This window comes from Lutjanus erythropterus, chromosome 13 (assembly GCF_056507025.1).
Source record: "Lutjanus erythropterus isolate fLutEry1 chromosome 13, fLutEry1.hap2, whole genome shotgun sequence".
Lineage (NCBI taxonomy): Eukaryota > Metazoa > Chordata > Actinopteri > Lutjaniformes > Lutjanidae > Lutjanus > Lutjanus erythropterus.
The window spans coordinates 25,926,992-25,952,195 of NC_139329.1; the positions used below are offsets into that span (position 1 = coordinate 25,926,992).

At 41.0% G+C, this 25,204-nt stretch overlaps 1 protein-coding gene across 2 annotated transcripts in view; it reads left to right on the forward strand.

Annotated features, from left to right (window-relative positions):
* Positions 1 to 25,204, forward strand: part of tln2b (talin 2b) — a 114,913-nt gene that overhangs the window by 84,281 nt on the left and 5,428 nt on the right. The window contains exons 32-52 of one of the 2 annotated variants that reach the window (XM_084733442.1): positions 100 to 189; positions 300 to 422; positions 1,348 to 1,491; positions 1,728 to 1,913; positions 2,032 to 2,172; positions 3,498 to 3,679; positions 5,142 to 5,274; positions 5,388 to 5,489; positions 5,615 to 5,785; positions 7,313 to 7,459; positions 9,156 to 9,257; positions 9,404 to 9,523; positions 10,180 to 10,326; positions 11,898 to 12,064; positions 13,490 to 13,673; positions 14,722 to 14,847; positions 16,975 to 17,091; positions 17,763 to 17,948; positions 18,418 to 18,525; positions 20,753 to 20,858; positions 23,140 to 23,264. In XM_084733442.1, coding sequence (XP_084589568.1) covers positions 100 to 189; positions 300 to 422; positions 1,348 to 1,491; positions 1,728 to 1,913; positions 2,032 to 2,172; positions 3,498 to 3,679; positions 5,142 to 5,274; positions 5,388 to 5,489; positions 5,615 to 5,785; positions 7,313 to 7,459; positions 9,156 to 9,257; positions 9,404 to 9,523; positions 10,180 to 10,326; positions 11,898 to 12,064; positions 13,490 to 13,673; positions 14,722 to 14,847; positions 16,975 to 17,091; positions 17,763 to 17,948; positions 18,418 to 18,525; positions 20,753 to 20,858; positions 23,140 to 23,264 — 2,907 coding nt within the window. The remainder of the gene's footprint in view (positions 1 to 99; positions 190 to 299; positions 423 to 1,347; positions 1,492 to 1,727; positions 1,914 to 2,031; positions 2,173 to 3,497; positions 3,680 to 5,141; positions 5,275 to 5,387; positions 5,490 to 5,614; positions 5,786 to 7,312; positions 7,460 to 9,155; positions 9,258 to 9,403; positions 9,524 to 10,179; positions 10,327 to 11,897; positions 12,065 to 13,489; positions 13,674 to 14,721; positions 14,848 to 16,974; positions 17,092 to 17,762; positions 17,949 to 18,417; positions 18,526 to 20,752; positions 20,859 to 23,139; positions 23,265 to 25,204) is intronic. The other variant, XM_084733443.1, reaches the window with a different exon arrangement.

Sequence of the window (25,204 nt, forward strand, 5' to 3'; positions counted from 1 at the left end):
ATCTAAATTAAGTCTAAAAGTGTAAAATCATAGCATGAAAGTTCAGCGGTGTGTCCATCGTAGTTTATATTACTATCATGTCTGTCTGTCTGTGTGCAGGCTGTCAGAGGTCTGCTAGATAATCCCAATGAGCCTGTCAACGAACTCTCGTACTTTGACTGCATCGAGAGCGTCATGGAGAATTCAAAGGTACAGGCTTTCAAAATAATTGCGTGAAATATATACTTTAACTGTCAGAGATATTTTACGTGGTAGGCAGCTGAAGATCTAATTTGTTCTCCATCTCCAAAACGCCTCAGGTCCTGGGAGAGTCGATGGCAGGCATTTCTCAGCACTGTAAGACAGGTGATGTGGTAGCCTTCGGGGAGAGCGTGGGTGTGGCGTCCAAAGCTCTGTGTGGGCTGACGGAGGCTGCAGGACAGGTGAGATCACAGCATGGTACTAACTCACTCTGAGTTACCATGCATCTGCTCTCTTCTCAGCTTAATCTGCTCTCGGCTCTCTTTTTCTGTTTACCCTGTTTTTTGATATACGCTTAGAATGAATCGCATTACATTTTAGTCAGGAAAAATAAATTTTGCCATTTTTTACAGTCCATACAGCCCTCTAAACAATGCATGAAAAGAAATTCAATCATCTTCACAAGGTGGAATCCATTCAGAAATGGCATTTAGCCCTGAGCAGGTCACTTTCTATTGGAAACCATGACAGTGAGGCAGGGTGAGTCAGGTTTCATTGGAGGTTTTACAGACTCCCACCCTTAAAGCTGTAAAATAACATCCTCACCTCTATGCAACATTAAGCTGCCTTGTCTGGAAAAGGGCACACTTTGGCAGATATTTGTTCCCTGTGCTTAGCTGCTCTCTGAAAGCTCCCCTGTCATGCACTGTGTACATCATATGAATCTAATCTATTTGTCTATTCATGTACTTGGACTGCATGTGGGGGATGTTAGCTTGTCTGTGACATCAGATCTTAGAGGAGAAAAATCCACCGTCCAGTGGCAAGCTGACGCATGAGTTTAACAGCGTCTATTTGCACCAAGGTGAGAATAGGTGCTGTTTGGCTGTTCACACTGACCCCCTTAGTTTAGCTATAAAGAGCAACAAAGTCTCCTTAAAAGGTTGCAGTAGATGAATGGGTTAAACACCATGTAGGTATAAATAGTCACATTGCCTATTTGATCCTGGGTGCAAATAGCATTGTTGGCTATGGTCACCTGGGTGCTTGTCTCCATTGTGCTAGGCTATATACACCCAGGTGTAAATAGACACATTGGCTATTCCACTGCAGGTGCAAATAGCATCTGCCTTAATATTACTCTGTTTTTGTTTTTTTCTTCTGTAGGCCTCTTATCTTGTAGGTGTGTCGGATCCCAATAGTCAGTCAGGCCACGAGGGGCTGGTGGATCCCATCCAGTTTGCGAAAGCCCACCAGGCTATACAGATGGCTTGTCAGAACTTAGTGGACCCTGCCAGCAGTCCATCACAGGTAAGATGGCCCATGTGGGGCTTGAAAACTTCATAGGACTGTTCCCCAGCATATGGGAACTGCAGCTGGGACAGTCTTGTATATAGATCTCTTGTGACTTGAATTAAATGCCCCATTAAGTTTGAAAACCTTAAAATCGACTGAATGTTGTGAATAATTCACTCTACACGCCTCACCACATTGTCTCATTTTGTACAACTCTGCTTCCTGTTTGTTGGTGTTTCTTTCTTTGTCAGGTTTTGTCTGCAGCAACAATTGTAGCCAAGCACACATCAGCTCTTTGTAACGCCTGCCGCCTGGCATCTTCTAAGACATCCAACCCTGTGGCTAGGAGACAGTTTGTCCAGTCAGCCAAAGAGGTGGCCAACACAACAGCCAACCTTGTCAAAACCATCAAGGTCAACTCCCCAACTGATCAAAACGTTGAGTGTAAATTTGTTACAGAATTTTTTCGTCTTGTGAGAAACTGTGAATGTGTGTATAATTCAGTCATTTACTATAATATGGACAAATATTCACATGGTGCTGTCTTTTTTTCAGGCCTTAGATGGGGATTTTTCAGAAGAGAACAGAAACAGGTGCCGTGTTGCTACGACACCACTCCTCGAGGCTGTAGAAAACCTGTCAACCTTTGCCAACAACCCCGAGTTTGCAAGCATCCCAGCTCAGATCAGCAGTGAGGTATTCATCCATTTTGATGCTTGTTTGTAACACCCAGTTTAGAAAGCTCTCGGTTCTCCAGTCAGTATTTTCTCCCCACTCTTCAGAGAGATTCAATGAATATGTTTGTGACTTTTGCACTCAATCCCCTTTGGACAAGCCCTTTTATATGAGCCAACACAGAAAGTTTAGGTCAGGTTTAGGCAACAAAACTGAACCTCTTTAGGCTTAGGAAAAGATCATGGTTTGTCATGAGGGTGTAAATAGCATTGTAGGCTATGGGCTATGCTTGTCTCTGCCATGTTTGGCTATATACACCCAAGTGTAAATGGCCTCATTGGCAATTTCACCCTGGGTGCAAATAGCATCTGCTTTTTTAATGCTTTTTTTTCTTTTTTATTATTATTTTCAGTTTTCAGTCACAGTTTGTTTACGTCAAGGCTACAAAACCAATTGGCTAGGTTTAGGAAAAAATCATGGCTTGCCATAAAGGTGTAAATAGCTACAATGCCATACACCCCGAGGGCAAATAGCATTGTTGACTATGGACACCTTGGTGCTTGTATCTGCCATGCTAGGCTATATACACCCAAGTATAAATAACCACATTGGCTATTCAACACTTAGTACAAGTAACCACATATGCTATTCCATCCTGGGTGCAAATAGCATGTGCCTGAATACCTTAATATAAGAAAAATATAACACTGTGTAACACCTGCTGCTTTTGATGTTTGCTTGATGCATGCTTATAACACCCTGTTTAGGACGTCCTCTGGTCTCAGAAACATCCGTTAGTATTTTTTCCACACTCTTCAGAGAGATTTAATGAGCATGTTTGTGACTTTCGCCTCAAACCCTTTAGACAAGCCCTTTTATATGAGCCAACACAGAAAGGTTTGTTCGGCGAATACGGGGAGTTTTGGATTAAGGTCCAATTTTCCCTTTTCTTTTAAAATCAAGAAAAGACTCAAGGAGAAAGATGGATTTTTATTTTCCAATCTGAGCGGAACAAGTTCTCGCACAGTCTTCTAAAAGCTTTATGGCTGTAATCTTTCGGAGGGCAGTGTTTAACGGCACTCTCTTTCAGCACAGCTGCTCTAATCTTCAGCTTGTTAATCTAATTGTCGAGGGAGGCTTTGGCTCGGATCATAAAGACTGAAGGTGTTTCTTCCTGCATGTGTGTAAAGCTGTCTTTCTAATCTCATCCCCCCCCTTTGATTGCACCTTTGATCTCTCCAAGGTAGTCAAGAAATATTAACAACTCTGTCATACCAATGTGGCTGGCTCTGTTGAGCTGTTACCTGGGCTGTTGTTTCACCTGCACTTACCTTTTATTTCCACAGGGCTCGGCAGCCCAGGAGCCTATCGTGCGTTCAGCGCGCTCCATGCTCGATAGTTCCACTTACCTTTTGGAAACAGCCCGCTCGCTTGTCCTCAACCCCAAAGATCCTCCCACCTGGTCCATACTCGCTGGCCACTCCAGAACTGTTTCTGACTCCATCAAGAGCCTCATCACCTCCATCAGGTTGGCATTAATCCCACCGACTGTCACATCCGTCTCTGCAGGATTACCCTGAATCAAAGATTATAATTGTTTGCTCACAGTAGGAGGAAAAAATTTTTTTCTGAAACCAGCAGGCTTATTCTGTGATGTCAGTTCATCTGAGCAATAAATTGCCACATAACTTTATATCTGCTGAGATCCCTGCTGCCTTGTAATAGATTCGTGAATGTTATAGAGCGGTGATGAGACGATGAGCTATGGTGGATGTGCAACACTTTTTCTCTAAGGTAGTGCCCCACCTACTTCCATCTTCATCATCATCCTCCAACCATGTGCATACACTATTCTCACAGCAGCCTAGGCCCAGAATAGATAGCGTTTGATTATAACTTGGCTGACAGTATTTTTGGAAAAGCCTTTGTTCGCTCTCTTGTCAAGAATTAGATGAAAAGATTCATACCACCCTCATGTCTGTATGCTAAATATGAAGCTAAAGCCAGCAGCCACATAGTGACTGTAGACTGAAGGCCTTTACACCCAAAAAGCAACGTGATTAAACTGCACAAATTTGTGAATAAGTTGGAGGTGAAATTTTCACACGCTGCTGAATCTGTACCACAGCTGCTTCAGGACGTATTATTTTATGATGGCAGCAAGCTTGAAGAAGCAGAGGAGTATTACATGATTTGTAAATAGTTCCACCTGTGCGCAGTGCTCATTTGGTTATGTCATACTCCAATAGGATAGGGGTCACACGCTTGAAAGACTTTTTTCATTGACTGTTGAAGCTTGATATAAACACCACCGTCATACTGAAGCTCATTTGCGGTTCTTCTCCATATGTCTTTGAAACCGTTTCCTGTGTATTTTTTCTCTTTTATCATATAAAAGAGGGTTCTGTGAAACAAGTCATCCACCGTGTTGAATGTTTTGAATGTGGCGTTGTCAACAACATGTAGTTTGATTGGTCAGATGGGTACATGTCAGAACGAAACTTCAGAAAAATCGACATTGGACCAAAAACATACCAGCTGTAATATCACTCAGTGAATTTCTGTCATTGTTGTGAAAGTTTGCTTTTACAGTATACAGGTTTGAAAATTATTATTAATGTGCAAATTAACTGTACTCCGGCCAAAAAAATGTATCTACTCCACTACAGGAGAGGCTTGATGCTTTCTGTATTTAGGTGGAAAAAATATCTGAATATGTTAGAATCAGTATTGGCAATCAGCCAAAATGAATAAAAAAATATCAACATATCGGATATCAGTAAAATCCAATACCATGCATTCCTACTCATCAGGAAAGTATACAAAGTATTTATCAAGATATCAAACTATTCCTTTCAGTTAAATGGGGCTGTCTGGTCTTTTGTACCATGTTTTTGCAGTTGCATTATTTTGTCTAAATTTTATCATTATTTTCACAGTGATGTAGAAATGTATTGAATGTATGTATTTTTCAATGTTTCTGGTAACAGGGACAAAGCACCAGGACAGAGGGAGTGTGATTATTCCATTGATAACATCAATAAGTGTATCCGGGACATTGAGCAAGCTTCCCTGGCTGCAGTTGGGCAGACCTTGCCCTGCAGAGATGATATCTCCATGGAAGTGAGTTCAAGTACCCCATCAGCCCTATCTTGTCCAAGAGACAGAACTTAATGGGATCTGTAGTCTTTCTGTTGTGACTTATAACGTAATTCTTTGCCATTGTAACTCACCAGGCACTCCAGGAGCAGCTGACATCCTCCGTGCAGGAGATTGGGCATCTGATTGATCCTGTTTCCACGGCGGCCCGAGGCGAGGCTGCCCAACTAGGACACAAGGTGCTGGTCTGAGCATATATCCCCTCATCCCCTCTGGATTTAGAAAGAAAAACCCATTTTGTCTGTTTTCTATCTTGTGATCCAATCCTTCCTCAGACAGCCCTCTCTTACGCTCATTCTCCCAGGTGACACAGCTCGCCAGTTACTTCGATCCACTCATTGTGGCATCCGTGGGCCTGGCCTCTAAGCTGCATGACCATCAGCAGCAGATGACCATCCTAGACCAGACCAAGACCCTCTCTGAGTCTGCATTACAAATGCTCTATGCTGCTAAGGAAGGCGGGGGAAACCCAAAGGTACTAAATACTTCATATGCACAGAGTATTTAGTCTTCTCTGTTTCAAGGGTGACCTGTGAAAATAAAGTAAATTTCAGCAGGTCGAGACAGAAACACAGTCTTTTTTTTCCAGGTAGATCTTTTTTAAGGGAATCAAACCATTCTTTACTGCTGAGCATGACGAATTTCCCTCCACCTCAGCTTCTGTAATTCTCTATTATGGGCTCTTCTTTCAGCTATAAGTCATTTGCTTGTATTAAACTCACAGAGAACAAAGTGGCAGAGGTTCTCACTCGGTTTTATGACTCTCTATTAGGGTTAGAATTGATTTTAAGATTTTAGTGATCATTTGTTAAAACCTGTTCACTGCCCAACTTCTAATCCCATTCTCGGGTGATTCGGCTGTTCCTCAGTCATAATTATCAGAGGTGGGAGTAACTCACACCTGTGCGGATCACAAGCAAGTCTAGCCTGACCTTCAAGTCTCATGCAAATCCCAAATGATTGTGATGAGAATCAAGCAAGTCATGTTGAGTCCCTGCTGTAAGTCGAGCAAGTCACAAGTCAAGTCATACGAAATTCCGAGGATCCCACCTCAGTTTCTACATTTAAATCAGTTGAAAAGACAGTGGTCATGAAAAGTTATGTTTTATTTTCAACAAACAGCTGTTGCAGTCTGCTTACACCTTATAAATTTTACAGATATTGGACGTTTTGTGGCAGTCAATAACAAGTCTTAATAAACAACAACGGCGAGTGGGATCACGAGATTTGCACATGGGAGCGAAATTCATGAGCATGCAGCTGTGTTAGCTAGTAATATATCTACAGTGGTTATATCACATTCATGTACCTTTCTTTGTGGGTTTTATAATAACTGATGAATATTGTGGTACTCATGTCCCATATTTTTGAGCTACCAGCACAAGAAATCACCCTATCATGTTTCAAATTTGTAACTTAAGTCTGACTTAAATCAAGTGACTCAAGTCCCCCACCTCTGATAATCAGAGCCAAAAAATAATAAAATGACCACTTGAAGAACTTCTGTTGTCTCATAAGACTGCCTGTCTACACTGCCTACATTCTGATATATATTATTTATTAGTTGAAAAAAGGGGTCTCCATGCATCTTCCAGCAGTATGCAGCTTAATCAGGTACTTCTCAGTTAAAGGAGAGCAAACTTCCATTTCTTAAAAATCAGACTGATTGATTTGCTTCCTTTAATTGTGCAAACATTCCATTATTACTGTGTCTTCATCAGAGTCTGTTTGCACAGTTAAAGGTTGCAATTCGATCAGTGTGCTCTGGCCCCTTTTTCCCATGGAAGTTTGCTGTTCGGTGTTGTATAGCATGTGACCCTCAGGTCATACAAGTCTTTACAACAGCAGGAATCCAGCCTGCTTGGTGACGTGTCCTCTAGTGAGACACTGAATACTTACCAGCTGTAGGGACACTCTGGAGCTGTTGTCAAGCTGATGAATTTCCTCCTGGCTGGACCAAGACAGTGTCGGAGAAACGTTAATCAGCTGACTGTGTCCTTAGGCGTCCCACACCCACGATGCCATCTCTGAAGCAGCCCAGCTGATGAAGGAGGCTGTGGACGACATCATGGTGACTTTGAACGAGGCGGCCAGTGAAGGGGGCATGGTCGGGGGCATGGTGGAGTCCATTGCTGAGGCCATGGGCAGGGTGAGTGTGTTGTGTTTGTGTGTGTTTTGTTAAGGTCTGCATGTATGTGTGATACTGTCATGACAAGTCTGCTCAGGTGGTTTAACTGGTTGTCACTTATTCCCTGTCTTATTTGTCTGAAGGCAAAATGAGCTTCCCCTGTAAGAGTGATTCCACAGTGGGTGTGCTGAGAGTGTCCTTGTCAGTGACTCTCATTAGTCCAGTAGATGACAAGTTTTAAATCCACAGCCCACTGGTGATGTTAGCTGTCATTCATCCTGCTGGGGGACATGTCACAGCGTTGACAGCACGGTTAATAATTGACGATGATCTGCACACATATACGCTCGGCTTAGATCTTATCCTTCACTTTTAATTTTTATTCCTTATTTTACCCTCAACTTGCAACATATGAGAGCTACCATCATTAAAACACCATTAGCATATATAAAGTGGAACACTTTACAAGAATGCATACATAAAAAAGGTTTATATGTTCGCACTAATGGCTTTTTAATTGTTAAGAAATTATATGGCAATTAACAAGTTGTCCTATAAAAAGAACTTGCCAAATGGGGTGCATCCAGTGTTGGTATTGCCAGCATAGCATGATTTATCTTTGTAGCAGCCTCATAAATTAATCACCCTACGTTTGGATTATCTGAACCCCTATGATATTGTATCTTCTTGCAGCTGCAGTCTTGATAGTTTATTGTAACGTAGGAAATCAAAAATACTATATTAGCAACATTTACCAAGGTTTCCATCATAAATGTAAAAAACTTTATACGTTTTGTCTAAAGTCTGACTGAGACTGGACTTTAATGAATTTAATGTAGATCAGTTTATTCTTTTGAAAACCTAAGCACATAACATAAATAATGCATTTTATAAGGATTCCTTAAATTTGGTTCTTACAGAGCTTTATACTGAGCTGGGCATTTTTCAGCTGGAAAATAAAATTGTCAGTGCTCTCTGGTGGATAAACTACATAATTGAAACACTGTTTATAAATCACATCTTGAGTATTTCTGTACTGCAATTTCCTGTTATTTAGCAGCCAGTGTATATAATAAATAAATAAAGCTGTAAAAAGTTGACATTGGTTATTATATCATATTCACTTTATTGCACATTGAGAAAAAAAAGTTCCTCATATTTAGCATTTTGACATCTAAACACTTATCTATAAAGCATCAATGATACAATGATGATATAATACATAATGTGAATAACTTTTAAAAGTTACAGCTTCTTACTGAGGGTTTAACTAAGTCAGGGTTTTGATAACTGCGTCCCAGGGATCCAGTATTTGATTAAAGATGACAAAGGAAACCCTTGACCTTGTCATAAGATTTGTGGTTGATCTCATTGTGGCTTTTAATGTTAAATTGTGTGAACACCGATCAACCTGTTTGCACATAAGTCACTTAGGAAGTTTGACACTGTAGCTGAATTGCGCATTAAATGTTGGCTGTTGAAAGTTAAAGTATTGAATGGATCCTGATGGTTACAATATAGTGCATTCATTTCATGTGACGTTCCAGGGCGTTTTAAAATATGGTGGTACAATTAATTAAAACCTCAAAACCCATTATAGTATGTTTTTATTGTAAAGTGCTACCAAACTAAATCAAAAGTGTCACATAAATGGGAGTAGTGTAAAAACACGTGATGAATGTGAAATAAATAAGTACTAAAAGGTTGATCTTCACAGGTGGATGAGGGAACCCCTCCTGAACCTGAGGGCTCCTTTGTGGACTACCAGACCACCATGGTGAAGTTCTCCAAGGCCATCGCCATCACTGCACAGGAGATGGTGAGTGCACTAATGCACTGGGATATCTACGCCTGGTTCTGTGTGTTTTCCATTACGTTTCCAATCTCCAATGACAATATTTGTCAGTAGGCCTTCAGAACCATTAATCTGCCTCTGCTGATGATGTATGTTCTCTCCGTTGTCAGATGACTAAGTCGGTGACCTGCCCCGAAGAGCTCGGTGGCCTTGCCTCTCAGGTGACTGTGGACTATGGACAGCTAGCACATCAAGGGCGCCTCGCTGCAGCCACTGCAGAGCCAGAGGAGGTGAGAAGCCACACTCTCTGCCCTGTGGAGTGTGTGGAAAATTACTTACTCTTATGAAAGATTTACACGCTTAAGATCTCTTTGCAATTGTGCTCCAGACTGAAATATCAGCTTAGGTCTGCGTTTTACACCAAAAATGCTTTCGGATGTATCTGCTCACACACTGATGAGAGCAGATGTTTGCTGTTCTTTGATATGACACCCCCTTCCTCAAGGCAGCTCCGGACAGTGTGAGATCAAACAGAAATAAACCCCTCCAGCGTCCATCACTCAAGACCCACATCTTTTCTTCAAGCTTGTCTGTGTAGTCCAGCAATGTGTGGAAACATTGCACTAATAAGCACACAGCTCTTATCAATATCTTGTATATAGCAGGCTGCTGGAAAACCCTGCTGGTTACCATAGCGACATTGTGCCTCTACAAGTCTAAAAGCCTATAGTGATGCTTATAATGAAGTACCACCCACCCATGAATCTCAGTCTGGAAATTAAAGGTGTAGTGCCAGCGTTTCCTCTCTGAGGGTGCTTGAAATCATTTTTCATCCACCCACTGGATAAGAGGCATGCCAGTTTAAGGCATGATTGTAATTGTGTAGCACAGTGACACAAATGAGAGAATGGATGCCATGTAAGTCGATGCCTGGTTGTGCTTTCAGGTTGGCTTCCAGATAAAGACACGTGTGCAAGAGCTGGGCCATGGCTGTATCTACCTGGTCCAGAAGGCTGGAGCCCTGCAGCTCAGCCCCACTGACAGCTTCTCCAAGAGGGAGCTCATCGAGTGTGCCCGTGCAGTCACAGAGAAGGTAAGCGATGTGGACAGAAACTGCTACAGCATCCTTACCTCTTGCAGAAGGAAACTTTTTTTTATTTGTGTATGTCTTGACTTTTTAGGGAAAGTCTAGTTTTGCTGTCAGACTTGCCATCTCTGCTGTTTTGAAGTTTAGAAGCAGCATCAACTCGGCATTAGCATTTTTATGAAAATATATTTCACGCATTGCTCAGTATAGTATTTAAATAAAGTGATACAGAACCTATAAGTTGGTGCAGCTGCCAGATTTCACTGGCAGTTCAGATGTGAATAATTGTTTACTATTCTGTAGCTGACAGGATTGCTTTTGTATTTTAATTAGCATTAATTTTTATTTATTTTTGAAAGTGAGCTTTGGCCTTAAAGGAAAAAATTGGATTATGTGATGTGGGGCTGCATGCAGTACTTATCCATAGTCAGTGTATTTCCTGAAGTAGATTCTTGTTAGCACACGCCCAGTTAGGAGACGCAGAGAGGAATACAGGTATTGAAACTATGCAATTAACTGCTGTGCACAGGGTCAGCAATAAAAGGCATTTTTGCCACTTAAAGGTACACCTCAAAAAAACTATATCAGTTTCAGTGTATGCTGTATTCATTCATTGTCCGTAACCGCTTATCTTTGAAGGGTCACGGGGGGCTGGAGCCTATCCCAGCTGACACTGGGTACACCTCGAACAAGTCGCCAGTTCATCACAGGGCTGACACATAGAGACAGACAACAATTCACTCTCCCAATGGACAATTTAGAGTCACCAATTAGCCTATTATGCTGCATGCCTTTGGACTGGACTGACTATTGATAAGTACAACCATAAACCCCACTTCAAATAAAACTCCAATTTCAATGATGAACTAGAAAAGAGTCAGGAGAATATAGGTTTAATGTTTATTATTATAGGTGATAATAGCTGCTGCTTTTACTGTATTATTATTGCACCATACATGCAGGTCATGACAGCATGCTTTCCTGACCACCCTCACACTGTGCAGTTAATAACAATACTAATGTCTCCCTGCTGTGACCCTGGCAGCAGCTAGTCATGCTGCTCGCACAGTAGAATTTCTCCCCACTCTGAGGCTATGATTTGATTCAGGGCTCATATCAAACTTGAATAATTTGGGGTCTCATGCCTGCTGATATGTGAAGCTCGTGCCTTGTCAAAATGTACCTCTCAGGGCTTTTCCGTTTGTTTATGAGGGATGGGCAGAGAGCTGTCTTCGAGGGAGAGATGTGATTTGCAGAGTCAGGCTCATTGACTTAATGTGATTGTGCAGCATGCTCTGATTTTAATGCATGTTTAACCCTGCTCACTTTTCTTGCTCCAAGCATCCTCATTTAATCCAGCTCGTCCAGATCTTTCGCTCACAACATTTGCAGCCTTGCTCACGTGGTGTATAAAGGCTCCGCCAACTTCATATAAAGAAGAAAAGCTGCTGTTTAATCATTAAACATGTGCAATGCTTAAAGAAACTGGGGCTATTTTTAGTTCTTTTTACACCTCTGAAAACAGCATATTTGCGGGATCGCTCTGCATATCTAATGCTATGCTTTTTATGTTCCAGGTGTCCTTGGTACTGTCAGCACTGCAGGCGGGGAACAAAGGCACCCAGGCCTGTATCACAGCAGCCAGCGCTGTTTCTGGCATCATTGCTGACCTGGACACCACCATCATGTTCGCCTCAGCTGGAACCCTGAACCCTGAGAATGAAGAGTCTTTTGCTGACCACAGGTGCAATGACCTTGCTACAAAAAAAAACAGACTGACCAAGACAGGGTGTGAAATTCAAAACTTTTATCACCTGAAAATAGAAATTTTATGATGTTAAAAATGGTCAATAGATTAATCTATTCAGCTCTGAGGGGATGTCGATGTCCCTGGCTGTCATTACTGTTTTTCAGAGGCTATAATGGGCTCAGTTTTAAAGCTAGAGTGAAGATACTGGTGTCACATGAAAGTAGAAGACATAAGGAATTCCTCTCTGGGTACCAAAGAGTCTCCCCTTTACAGACGCGCCCACTTTATAGTCATCTTTTGTAGATTTGGGCAAAAACCATGCAGACATTTGCATGCAGTATAAATATTTGTTATTTTGCATATTCTATTTAAACATTTCTGCATACTACACCCCCTAAACAGTATTAGAGTATCATAAATTGGGTCTGACTGGAAAGCTGGGACTTTTGTGGATTCATTGAGCCAAATCGTATTCATGCGTGATGATGTCAGTTCCCATAGAAGTCATTTCATTGTGGTGAGACAATTTTTGAAACTTGGCCTCACTGTATAAAACTAAACTATAGTGACCTCTCAGATAATCACAGCCTCATGAAACTTCACAACCACAAACTGAACCTGAAGCATTCAGGGGTTTTATGGCTTTCCCAGGTATATTGGCAATAAGGGATCTCTGAGCAATTCCCAGAACAGAAGTGCTCACCATCCACTCACAGAAAAATGCATTTCTTGCTGAGATATCTGAAGTTTCAAAAGTTCATATCAAATCACAACACAGCTTTTTCTGTGGTGTTTCTCAAGGTCTTGGTATCTTAATGTTGTATTTAAAAGGGATTTCTGACCATTTTTATCAATTCTTGATTGGAGAAAAATGTTAAATTATTCACAAAATCTGCAACAAGAAGAGAAAAATGAAAGCACAATGTTTACTACAGATTTATGACTACAAAAACTTGACAAAGAGCACTAGGCTTAAATTAATCTTCAGGTTCCCTGCTTTCAGATGATGTTTACCACTTCTGTGTGGCATATACTGTTGACCTGCTATCTGCGCCTGAAGACCCTTATCTCCCCCTAAAAATGACAAAAAACAAGTCTATAGTTGGGAGAGGTGGAGTATTAATAGGTGTCATGAGGACAGAGTAACATAACATTTCACAAGGGTAATATAACATTTCAGATTTCCCTTGTTAACTTTTAACACAGCCAGAGCTCCCTTTTTTGATGACTCACTCAGAAGAAGTGCAGTTTGCCAATAAAGCTGAATATTCAGATGTTTTTCCACAAAATGAACATAATTGAAAATTGTCCTTACTAAACACACACACTCTGCTCGAAAAGCAACAGCTTCCTTTCATATTGCTGGTACTTGAGTGTGACGGTGGAGCAGATTGTGACACAGTGTGCCCCGTCCCTCAGGGAGAGCATCTTGAAGACAGCCAAGACGCTGGTGGAGGACACCAAGCTGCTGGTTGCTGGAGCCGCGTCCAGCCAGGAGAAACTGGCCCAGGCCGCCCAGTCGTCAGCCAGGACCATCACCCAGCTCACTGAGGTGGTCAAACTGGGAGCGACCAGCATGGGCTCTGAGGACCCAGAGACACAGGTGATGAAAATCCAAAACACATCTCACACTAAAGAATGTCTAACACGACCACAGATGTTTCAGCCATATGTAGTCACAGATGTACGCCTTTCATTTTCTAGCAAAGCTCAGTTATTACCTCTTAATTCAGCTGCACAGAGCTTTAACCGCCTATTATAACCAATTATCATGATACTAATCTGTGATATTAGTCATCTGCAATCAATGTCTTCTATCTGTCTGTTCACCCAGCTCTTAAAAATAAATGTGCTAAATATTACAATAAAGCTTTCTTCAGCTTGTCCCCTTAGAAGAACAATTTTTGTTTCCCCATAGAACCTTTTATTAATGTTCCACACTGTACCCTTCTACCTTAAATCTAACATAATGGGATATATATAGAGCCATCTCTGAAAGGTTTCACCCAGAACCTTTTATGAGAAGACAAAACCCTTCTACAGTGTTATAGTTCCACCTAGAACCCTCTCTTTCTACCTTCTAAAAGGTGCTAACAAGAACAAGGGGTGCTACTGAGAAGAGTTTTTCTAGAATCCACATGGGGGGTTCTACCATGAAGCTTTTTATGTTCACAGGTTTTTATATAGAACCCACCCACCCTTTTTATATTACCCTTGACGATCCCTTGATGAAAGAGTTCTTCAAGGACCTCAACAATCTTTGAAGAACTCTCTCTTCCAAAAAGGGTTCTTTGAATGAAAATGGTTCTCAGTGGAACCCTTAGCCTTACAAAGAGACCTTTGACAAACTCAAAAAAGGGGTTCTTCAGAAGCCAATGGTTCTGGGTAGGACCTCAGCCTCAGGGAGAACCCATTTAGGACCCTTATTTCTAAGAGAGTAGATTCTCTGTGTAATTGCGGTTTCATCTGATACACATTGTGTCTCCTCTCCTGTGTGTGTTTGCCTCTATCTCTGCACTCCACTAAGTCTGAAGTATCATGACTAGGTGGGAGTGATAAGGGCTGCAGTGTTAAATCCTCTCCCCAGGGTGCTGCTGATAAACCTATACTCTGACCATTGTGCCGTATCGATACCGGCTCTATCTCCTCAGGTGGTTCTGATAAATGCCGTGCGGGATGTGGCCAAGGCGCTGGCCGAACTCATCGGTGCCACCAAATGTGCCGCCGGCAAGCCAGCCGATGACCCGTCCATGTATCAGCTGAAGGGCGCTGCCAAGGTAAAGGAACAGACCACTCAAACAAATGACTGTCATATCTGGTTTAGCAGTGTATTGATTTCAGCAGCACAGGTCCCCAATTTATTATTCAGCTTATGCTTCCTCCGTTAGAAGATACTGCGTGCGTTCTACAAATGTCTTTGTAGTGCTGCTGTGTTCAGTTTGACATATCTGGTAGCACAAAGTAAGGCTTTTTCAAAAGAATGATATGACAGTTCTTATCAGGGTTTGTGAGGTATTCTCTTTCTGTCGTATCTGTATGTGGCGCCAGACCCATCACTAAGATGTGCCTTGTGTGTATACATCTCTGTGTGCGAGAAAGAGTTTGTTTGCTTTACTGAGAGCTATCAATAACCACAGTACTTTCTGTATTGTGACCGTTTAAACAATAGTAGTACAAGTTTTTCAATCACTTTGACTGTCAAGACGTGAAGCTCAGCCTAACAATTCTATTTGTCATGTCAAGTGAGTTTTATTTGTATCTCTCAAAAACAAGTTTGTCTGAGTGTTTTGCAGTCTGTCCAGACATCCCTTATCGGTCGTACACAAGTCCAGTTTTGTAAAATCCTGTTAGCCGTGTCCGGTACCTGTTAATATAAATCCTGCAACCTGACCCATGTTAAAAAATACGCATATACAATGATTCACTTATCACTTGTTACTCACTTGTGGTCTTGGAAAAGTACAGTGTCAGCTGGTGCAGCTTGTGTGCTTCTGCAGTTGTTGATGTTTTTCCTCAGCTATGATGTGTCAGCTCGTGGCTATCAAAAGTTTATTGTTTTTGGCAAAGCAAAGCCACCAACAGGATTATTCACACAGTCTCTGAAGGTGACAAAGTCCTCCCAAACGTCTGACTTGGATTTTTTCCTTTACATCATTCATTCAGATGTTGTAGCTAGTAATCAGCCTTGATCAGGTCAGATCAGTGACGTCCCATTATTTGGCCAGATGTGAATTTAGGGGTTAAAGGTTGTGTTGTAGGCTTTCACAATAAAAAATAAAATAAAATATGGCTGCTGATTTTTCCAGAAAAAACTTATTTTTGTTCTCACCCACTGGCTACCTGCATTTGGTTAATTTTTACCCATGAATTTATATGTTTTCTTCTCATTTCACAACTTTTTGCTGGGTTACCCAGTGGATGCCAACAGGTATTTGAAATACAAATGGGCAATATCTCAGAAAAAAACAATAGTATAATATAAAGTACATATCAAGTATTATTTATTTATTATTGATTTAATTTAATTTTATTTATTATGCATTTTTAGTTTCATGCAAAGTTTTTTCTTATGAAGACTACATCAGAGAAACGATGTTGAGCAGCTTCCAGGTGCCGCCAAGGGCTGTGAGAATCTACAGAAAACATGCACAAGACAGGCAAGAGTTGCCATTTCACTGTTGATCGTCATGCCCGCTGTCACACCTGCCAACTGCTGGAGAATAAAAACTAGAGATCAGACCCTCTGCATCCAACCTTGGTTCAGCTGCAGTCACTGCAACAGAGAAACAGATCAAAGTATTTTGTGAGTGGCAGAGCCTCAGACACCTCTGAACCAAAGATAAACTTCCTTATATTATTTATTCATTTTTTTTTCACAACTGTCACCCCAAGCTCAGCATGTAACTCTAACTGTTGCGTGGGGTTTTCTCATGTTTTCTCATCTAAATGGAATTAGGGCCACCCATGTACTTGGTTATGTTGACAGATTGTTTCTGTTCGTCCAACATATGGTGACCTCCAAGTGGGACCCTCTCAAACTCCTGGCGATCATGTTGCTCAAATTCCTAACCTAATAATGTACAGTCTGCTGAATGCAGCACAGACAGAGCAGACCTTGTCACCATGTATTAAATGTGATTTTTTTTTCCACCCTAGGTGTCATTGAATAAACTATATTACCAGCAGTAAATCACCCTCTTTTAATTTGAAATACATCCCTCAGTCTTCTGATGTCTTTAATGTTCATTAGATAAGCTCCTTCAACACATGTAACCATTATTCACTGTAATGGAATCAGTGAAGGAGAAAGAAAAATAATTTTTTAATGTTTTGCAGCTGAGGAGAAAGAGCTCCACCTCCTGGCCTGACTGTGAGCCTCATCATTACTCCCTTTTATTTGACAGGTCATGGTGACCAACGTGACGTCTCTTCTAAAGACGGTGAAGGCAGTGGAGGATGAAGCGACTCGCGGGACGAGGGCACTGGAGGCCACCATTGAGTGCATCAAGCAGGAGCTGACAGTAAGAGCTTCCTCACAGGCCCCAACCGTTTCTTTATAGTCTTCCGGGAGTCATCTGATGAGACGCAGCCGCTCTCTCTCTGCAGACTTGGCTCAAACAGGGTCAGGGATATCTGTGTCTATTATTCTGAACAAAAACAGGGGGAGTTTTTTTGTTCTTTTTCTTTTATTATCTGTCCAGCTCTTTTTCTTCCTCCTTCCCTCTCAGCCCCTGCAGGTTTCTCTCACAGCCCTTATCAGAGTCTGGGTAGCAGGTGCCGGCAGAGTGAGAAAGGAAGAAGATTTCAAGAGCTTGTTTTTTTTGTAATTTGCTGCTAATCCTTATCGGAGGACCCCCCAGCCCAGAGGAGGCTTTCCCAAGAGCTGCAACCAAAGCCAAATCCAACACAGTCTACCTAAATCATAGTTTTACTGCTACTCAGATCAAAATATACCGTCTGTCTCACTTGTTTACACTTTTTGCTGCTATATAGAGCCCATGTGGACTTCTTCTCTGAGAATGTCTCCATATATAGCACAGGGATAGTTTAGATAATTTGTAGGCGTAGGAGAAGAGTCTACGTTTATCATTTTATTTATTGATAACGCTGACTTAAATCCAAACTATCCCTTTAATACATCTGATGCCACACCGATAACCAACTATCTGTCTGTGGCTCTTCGTTATGTCAGGTGTTCCAGTCCAAGGACGTCCCAGACAAGTCGACCACTCCTGAGGAGTTCATCCGCATGACAAAGGGCATCACCGTAGCAACAGCCAAGGCAGTGGCTGCCGGCAACTCTGCTCAGCAGGAGGACGTGATCGCCACTGCCAACCTGAGCCGCAAAGCCATCTCAGATATGCTGACTACCTGCAAGGTGCTAATCCACATACGGCCCTGCCAGAACAGGCCTCACACAGACATCACCAAGCTGCCAGGGAACATGTGAGCGCAGCCTGCTGAGCGTAGATAGGACATTAGAGTCTAGTCTACTTTATGGCTGCTCCCGCTGGTCGTGACTCAGTCACTTCTCAAAGTCGTGCTGCGGAGAATCAGTCAGGATGTCCTTCAGTGACTGTAGAGCACTTGTAATAAGACGAAAACAGAAGGAGCCTGCAGGCTGTGGCTATAAAAATCAAAACATGGCAAACAAATTTGTGAAGAATTATTTGTGAATTTATTAGCTATGAATTTGATTTGTGATTGTCACCAGATGATGTACTTATCCACATTTAAAATTGTATAAAGGCTGCTCCAGACCTCACAGAGCACATTTTGACTTTTATATCAGGACCTGTGTTAAATCTTAACGTGCCAGTGCGAATGATTTCTGTGTCCTTTTCCAGCAAGCGGCTTTCCACCCTGAAGTGAGCGAGGAATTGAGGAGCAAGGCCCTGCAGTACAGCTCTGAGTGCACCACCGGATACATCAACCTTCTCGAGCAAGTGCTGCAGGTTAGAGACAGTCACATGTCTCATAAATAAAGCATGGAAGTGACTTGCATTTGTGTGTGTGTGTGTGTGTGCGTGTTTGTGTGTGTACGAACAGTGTGGAAGAGAGGATCCTGGTATTTACTATAACCAAGTGAGGTCTTATCTGCAGGATTAAATCCTCTGATGCTTGAAAAAGCGTTCTTGGCTTCCTGCCAGTCATGCTTGCGTTTACTGTAGCATCGCCTTAACTAAAAGAATGAGGATGGTGATAATTTATGTTTTTCTTACTGTCAACAAATCCCACAAAAATACTATCACCAACAATAAATTGAGCCTGCTAACAACTATTATATATTCAGCCAAAGCCTGGTGTAGCTTATTCTTCTTGCCCAGAAACTATTAAAAACAAATAAATAAAATGAGCTGCACTGTTTTACTGAATGACTTGGGTCCTGTAATTTATTTTGGACCAGTCCCATATACTGTACACTGCCCTGCTGCTGTAAATACCCCACAAGTGTGCCAAATGTGTATTAATCCACTGCTGAAAACAGTCCCCAACAAATGCGCTATTTACTCATGTTTGAATGTTTGCTAAACCCTGAATAAAAATATGTAATAATGCTAGCCTTCACCAGTAAGCAACAAAACTGAGGACATGAAATTTGCTTTATTGCCACAATCTGCTGTATCCATCTGTAACCACACTCATCTTAAAAGTTCATTATATCTGACACCAGAGTGTATCTCTGCAGAAGACTGTATTTAATTTCTGAGCACCTTGGTGCATAAATCTGCATATTAATCAGCAAAACTTATTTTCATTAAATTCTTTCGTTCATAATAACACTCCCCATGTGTTATGTGAAGACAAGTGTGTTGACATGAAACAACTACTAATTAAGTTGCTTAATTAATTATCTCACTTGCACAATTAGTTACAGGCACATCATAATGATTCCAGCAGGATGTTTGTCCACTAAAAGTAACTCACTTTATAATTAGTGATCTGGTTTAAAGAATCTGCTGTTACTACTTCTCAGATCAAATAGCTACACAAGTAACAAAAGAATCAAATGGGGAAAATACAACAAAACTAACAGATTTTTCCATAAAGTCAATTATTATTAGTTTCCCTAAATCAATTATTGGTGTTACTGAGCCATGTGACAGGTCCTTTGAGTGCTTGTGTGAGTGACCAATGACGTCAGTCTGTTGCAGGCCACATTTTGGCCTTTGCTGAGGATTCAGAAACTAAAATCTGCAGACCACTTTTGTTTCATCTTAAACCAGAGCATCAGCAGATTGCAGAGATGAATAAATTGATGCCATCTTCACTTTGTGTCTGCACAATTGCAGTATCGGGACATTCAAGGTCCAATAATAAACCAATGTCAAATGCAGACGTCACGTCACTGTAACTCACTCAACTAATTTTCATGAAATTGGTTTGTTATAAACCTAACAGCTTAAACATGATAGTAGTTACTTGTTGAAATTAAACTCAATTAGTGGAGGTGATTTAATCAGCTCTATACCAAAATAGTAACCTTCTGAATAGCCACAACTTCCACTGGAATATGCAGGCTCCAACATATGAATAGGCAAAAAATAAATTGTTTATAATTTCAGTTTTTGTGCTTTGCTCCAAATATGTGGATTTCTATATCTATTATATTGTGAATAACGACCTGGTTGCCTTAAATATTATAAATAAATAATACAATTTTTCAAATATATGGCAGTGTTTGAATTGAGAAGTTTGGACTTTATGATACAAACGGTGAATCCAGGTCACTCAGTTACAATACCACGATACTGTTCTAAGCATCTTAAAGGAAACTGAGACTATACTGTACAAAACACTGTACCAAAACCTTGCATACATCTAGATACCAAAATTTACTGGAACATTGTACAATACTACTACACAAAACTTTTACAAAACATTGCAAATCACTACTGGTTGCATTTGGCACTTGCCAGTTGCAGTTGCCTATTGCCTGGCAGAGATCTGCACTCTGCTGAGTGGACTGTTCTAGTCCTGCACCTCAGTCACGTTCATATTGGCCCTTAAACCTGCTTAAATATTCTTTGCATTCTCTTTCTCCTTACTTGTGTGTGTGTGTGTGTGTGTGTGTGTGTGTGTGTGTGTGTGTGTGTGTGTGTGTGTGTGTGTGTGTGTGTGTGTGTGTGTGTGTGTGTGTGTGTGTGTGTGTGTGCACTTCTTGGTCTCTTGTATTCTCAGGTGCTGCAGAAGCCCACTCCTGAGCAGAAGCAGCAGCTGGCTGTGCACTCGAAGCATGTGGCGGCGTGTGTGACAGAGCTCGTCCAGACAGCTGAGGCCATGAAGGGTGAGGCCACACACACTGCCGATACACAATGCTATGTCTGTCAAACACTCTTGCACAACACATGCAAACAAAAGTTAGGCTTGACAACCTTTCGTTACCGCTGACCCTGTTCTGACTGATGTCCGGATTATATGGACCGTTTAACATACATGAAAGTGTGTATATTTAGTATTTAAAGCGTTTATGGCACCTTATGAAGTCATATAATGTTATTTTATAAGCTTGTGTGCTTTCCAAAAAGAGTTGGCAGCAGATTTTAATTTTAAAATGACTGTGAGACATTATAGCCACTGTAGTGTAAAACTGGGGGAGCTGAAGTTGCAGAACACAGCCAGTCTGAAGCAACGGGATTCCCATCAGGAGCCAACTCAATTTGATAAAATGTAAAAAACCATGACAGGATTGTGTTAGAGATTAGTCAAAGGAGTCCTAATCCTCTTGAATGAATAATATTATAGTGTTATTGAGTCAAGCCACCAAACCTGTCTGCGTCCGCAATAAAGACAGGTCATGAAAATCACTTTAGAATATTGAAATGGTGCCATAGTGTGATTGCTCTGCAAATTGTGCCAAATTAAGCTCTCCAGGATGGTTATGACACAAACGTACCCGAGTGTTTCCTCTAGAAGCCACACTGCTGCATCTGACAGGAGTAATAGATTGTGTTTGGATGAGAATTAGATTTCAGTGTATAGCCTGAGACCCAGCGGGGCTATCCACTTCACCTCTCTAATGTCCCATGTGCTCTCTCCCTCTTTCTCCCCGCTCTCTTTCCCTGCCGCCTCAGATGGAGGTAAGTGGGATATGGTGTGTTTTGTTCCTCCAGATCACCTTTCATAGAGTCAGAAGGGGGTAGAGGAGTTAGCCGGCTCGGGGGTGGGGGTGCAGAACAGATTTCCCCAGAGCTCGACATAATCTATGAAAACATCGTTCCATCTGCTTTACCAAGCTGTTCCCAAACAGCTCTGTTTTATGGGCACTTAAAAACCTATAAAAAGACAATGATCCATCAAATGTGTATTTCTTCTAACTTTTAGTTTATTTAACTTTGAGACATTACTGTCACACTGCAAACAATGCTTTGGAGTGTTTAGAGTGTTGCAGGGATGATGTATTTTTGTAGGCCAACCCAGAAGTTAGCATCACTCTGCAAAAAGTCAAATGGGATTTTTCCATTGGATTTTGACTAAGTAAAGAAAATAAGCTCTGTAGCAAACAATTTTATGGTTCTTACACATTTTGCTCAACAAATAATCTTTGCAAACAAACACCACTTTTAAGATTCTTGAAGTATTAATGTAATTTACCCTTCCTAAGTCCCGCCCCTTTTCACTCTACTTCAGTAACAGTTGAGGAGGCTTAGTGCCTTGGTTGGTTTTGTCCTTTCCCTTTTCCAAATTTTCGAGATGGTTAAGAGATGCTGCTGAGGAACCTCCAAAAGTATTCACATCTTAAGTTTGCTAATATTAGCAAAACTCTTATCTAGGTATCAAGCATTTTCCTAACGTTACCAAATTTACAGAAAAAGGAGAAAGTTGCTCAAGCATCTGAGCAAAAAGGGGGCGGGACTTAGGAAGGATCAGGTGTCAAAAGTAAAAAGTTAACATTTACAGTGAAAAATGAACTTCACCATGGTTGCACCACTAAGTGACAAATGTTCAGCATGATGAGGTTTAATTTCCATGACAACGTCTATAGTGTTATTTAGACACTTGTTTGCAAACTGCCTTTTTTAAGACACATTAAAGTTTCAAAATTCTTGAGTGGGTTTTTTACTGATGTATTTTATATAAACATGAACTCAATTTCTGTCTAGGGCTGTGTGTTTTCAGCATACAACATATATACACACATTATGTGCATGATATTATAATACATGTATTATTAACATGATGTCAATATTTCATTTTTAAGGTATCACAGTTGTCATAAATGCAAGTATTTTTGCAGCACCCTTATTTCAGGCATCAAAAAATCCATTTAAAAAAACATATTGTCTTAGTGGCAAGGCAACTGTGCAAAAATGTCGACTAATTTTCAGGTTTTAGGACTCATTCCTGCAGCACTCTATAGTGGAAGTAGAAGTAAGCTGAGATGTAGCATCTCTCTGATTCCTTGTGTGAATGAGTGCATGAATAATGGCTGAATCATAGTGTTGACCTTTTGTGACATAAAACAAAATGGTATCACCAGAATTAATCTACTGGAGCTTACTTTGTGAGTCTGTGCTAATGAAAAGCCTGTGATAACCAGCGTTTGGGTGTGTGATGTTCCCATTCAGGATCAGAGTGTGTGGACCCCGAGGACCCTACTGTCATCGCAGAGACCGAGCTCCTCGGAGCAGCAGCGTCCATTGAAGCTGCAGCCAAGAAACTAGAGCAGCTGAAACCCAGAGCCAAGCCCAAGGTATAAGTGCCCCTCTCAACCTTTCCCACCCACACAAACCCACGCACAGCTTTCAGCCATTAATCAGCAGGGAGACGACGTGGGCCAAAGGTAGGAAAAAGGTGACACTGACTTTGAAGTGGAGTCATCTTTTTCGGTGACTGAGCTGCTATTTCGACGTCATTAAAGGAGGAAAAAAGTCTTTGTTACACACACCATGTGGACTCAGACAGCTGGTCCACTGAGCTAACGTATGATGCTCGGAAAACTTTTTCTTCAAAGGCACATTCGGACATTATTTTGAGCTGTGTTGCCAGGATACGCAATTACACCGCTGGGTCCTCAAGCTTATGTTGGAATGAGTTCAAATGTGTGATGAACTGTTGTGACCCCTTCTGAAGGAGAGGGCCTCTGTCTTATTGAACTTATTTCCTTTGTTTCATTGCAGTCATTTCTAATCTAAACTGAGGAAGGCTTTTTCGGCCTGTTACTCATCTCCCCCCACGCTGCCGTGTTGCCTAAAAAACAAAACAACTTTGCCTCATCAAACGCAATGAAAATAGACAAAACATAGGAGATGGTAGTGATAGTGAAAGTGAAATTACTTCCGTGTTGTCCTGTTTGCGATGCAAGGTTGTGTTTGTGGTGTGCTACTGCATGATTGTGTTGTTTGTTTTTCTGTCTCTGGAGACTGGATAGTTGGATCCTAGTGCTCTTCCTCCTGTGCCTGTAGTGCTTTCCCCCTTTTCTATACCTCTTCCTGGACACAAAGTGATTGTGAGTTCATCCACCTCTTCCTGTGTGATATGAAGGGAAGCATATTTAGGTTACCCCTGTTTTAATAAAGGCCATATAAAGCTCTGTCTCATACTGTAATTCCACAGCTACAGACTGCATTTATGTTTATGAAAGTGGATTAGTGACTGAAAGGCTTTTCTTCTTTTAGGTGTTAGTGTCTCCCTCTAGTGATCTAATACGATGCAACCGAATAGCATTTAAAAAGGGGGAATAACACTGAACTTTATTACTAGGGATTGCTTCTGCAGGATCAATACAAGCCTCTCATTTGGTGTTGATTCCTATTGGAAATGACTAATAACAACATTATATAAATTCAAAGCATGGATTGCTGCAACATTTCCAAACGCTGACAGCACTTTTGTATAATTTTTGTGCGAGCAAAAAGCCCTGACAGTTTTATTTAGCTGACCTGTGTTACATGACAGTGGAAACCTGTAAGGCATAGGAACTGAGTGCAGAGCAGTGCACAGTCGCACTCTGCTGCATCAGATTTGTGAGAGTTTAATACATCCATGCAGAAAGGAAATGTAATGTGATGTGATGCAACTTTTTACCTGTAGATAAAAATACAGCAAGGTTTGTGCCACGCAGCAGCAGCACCACTTAAAAATAACACATCCTGAAAGTTATAAGGAGGCTGAACAGTAAGAAAAATATAAATATTTATTATTTATCATTTTTTGGGAGGGTGCACAAATGATTATTATTGCTACATTATTAGGAGAAACATAGAATAAGAAGACAAAAATAAGCAAATATAGAATAAAGAGCTTAAGTGTTTTTGTTGTTTTCAAGAGTACAATTTAGAACAATAGGTAGATTAATATTTCTATACATGCAAATATATACATACCTGCATATACATATACACATATCCCCATTCACACGCATCCATTCATATATACACATATTCACATACTAAATATTAAAAAATGCTGTCTCCGTCTAAATATTGCAGTCCATAGAGTACTCTGAAACAGTTGCATTGCATCATATTGAGTTATTAAAATAATTATAATGTTTTAGTTATATTTTTACAGAGACAGAGTCAACAAACTACTACATGTATATAATTTTTATTGCCATTAAGCCATCTTAAAAGTCTGTAAAATAGCACACCAGATTCAAACAGGTTTCATTTATGTGTCTAAAACATCTTG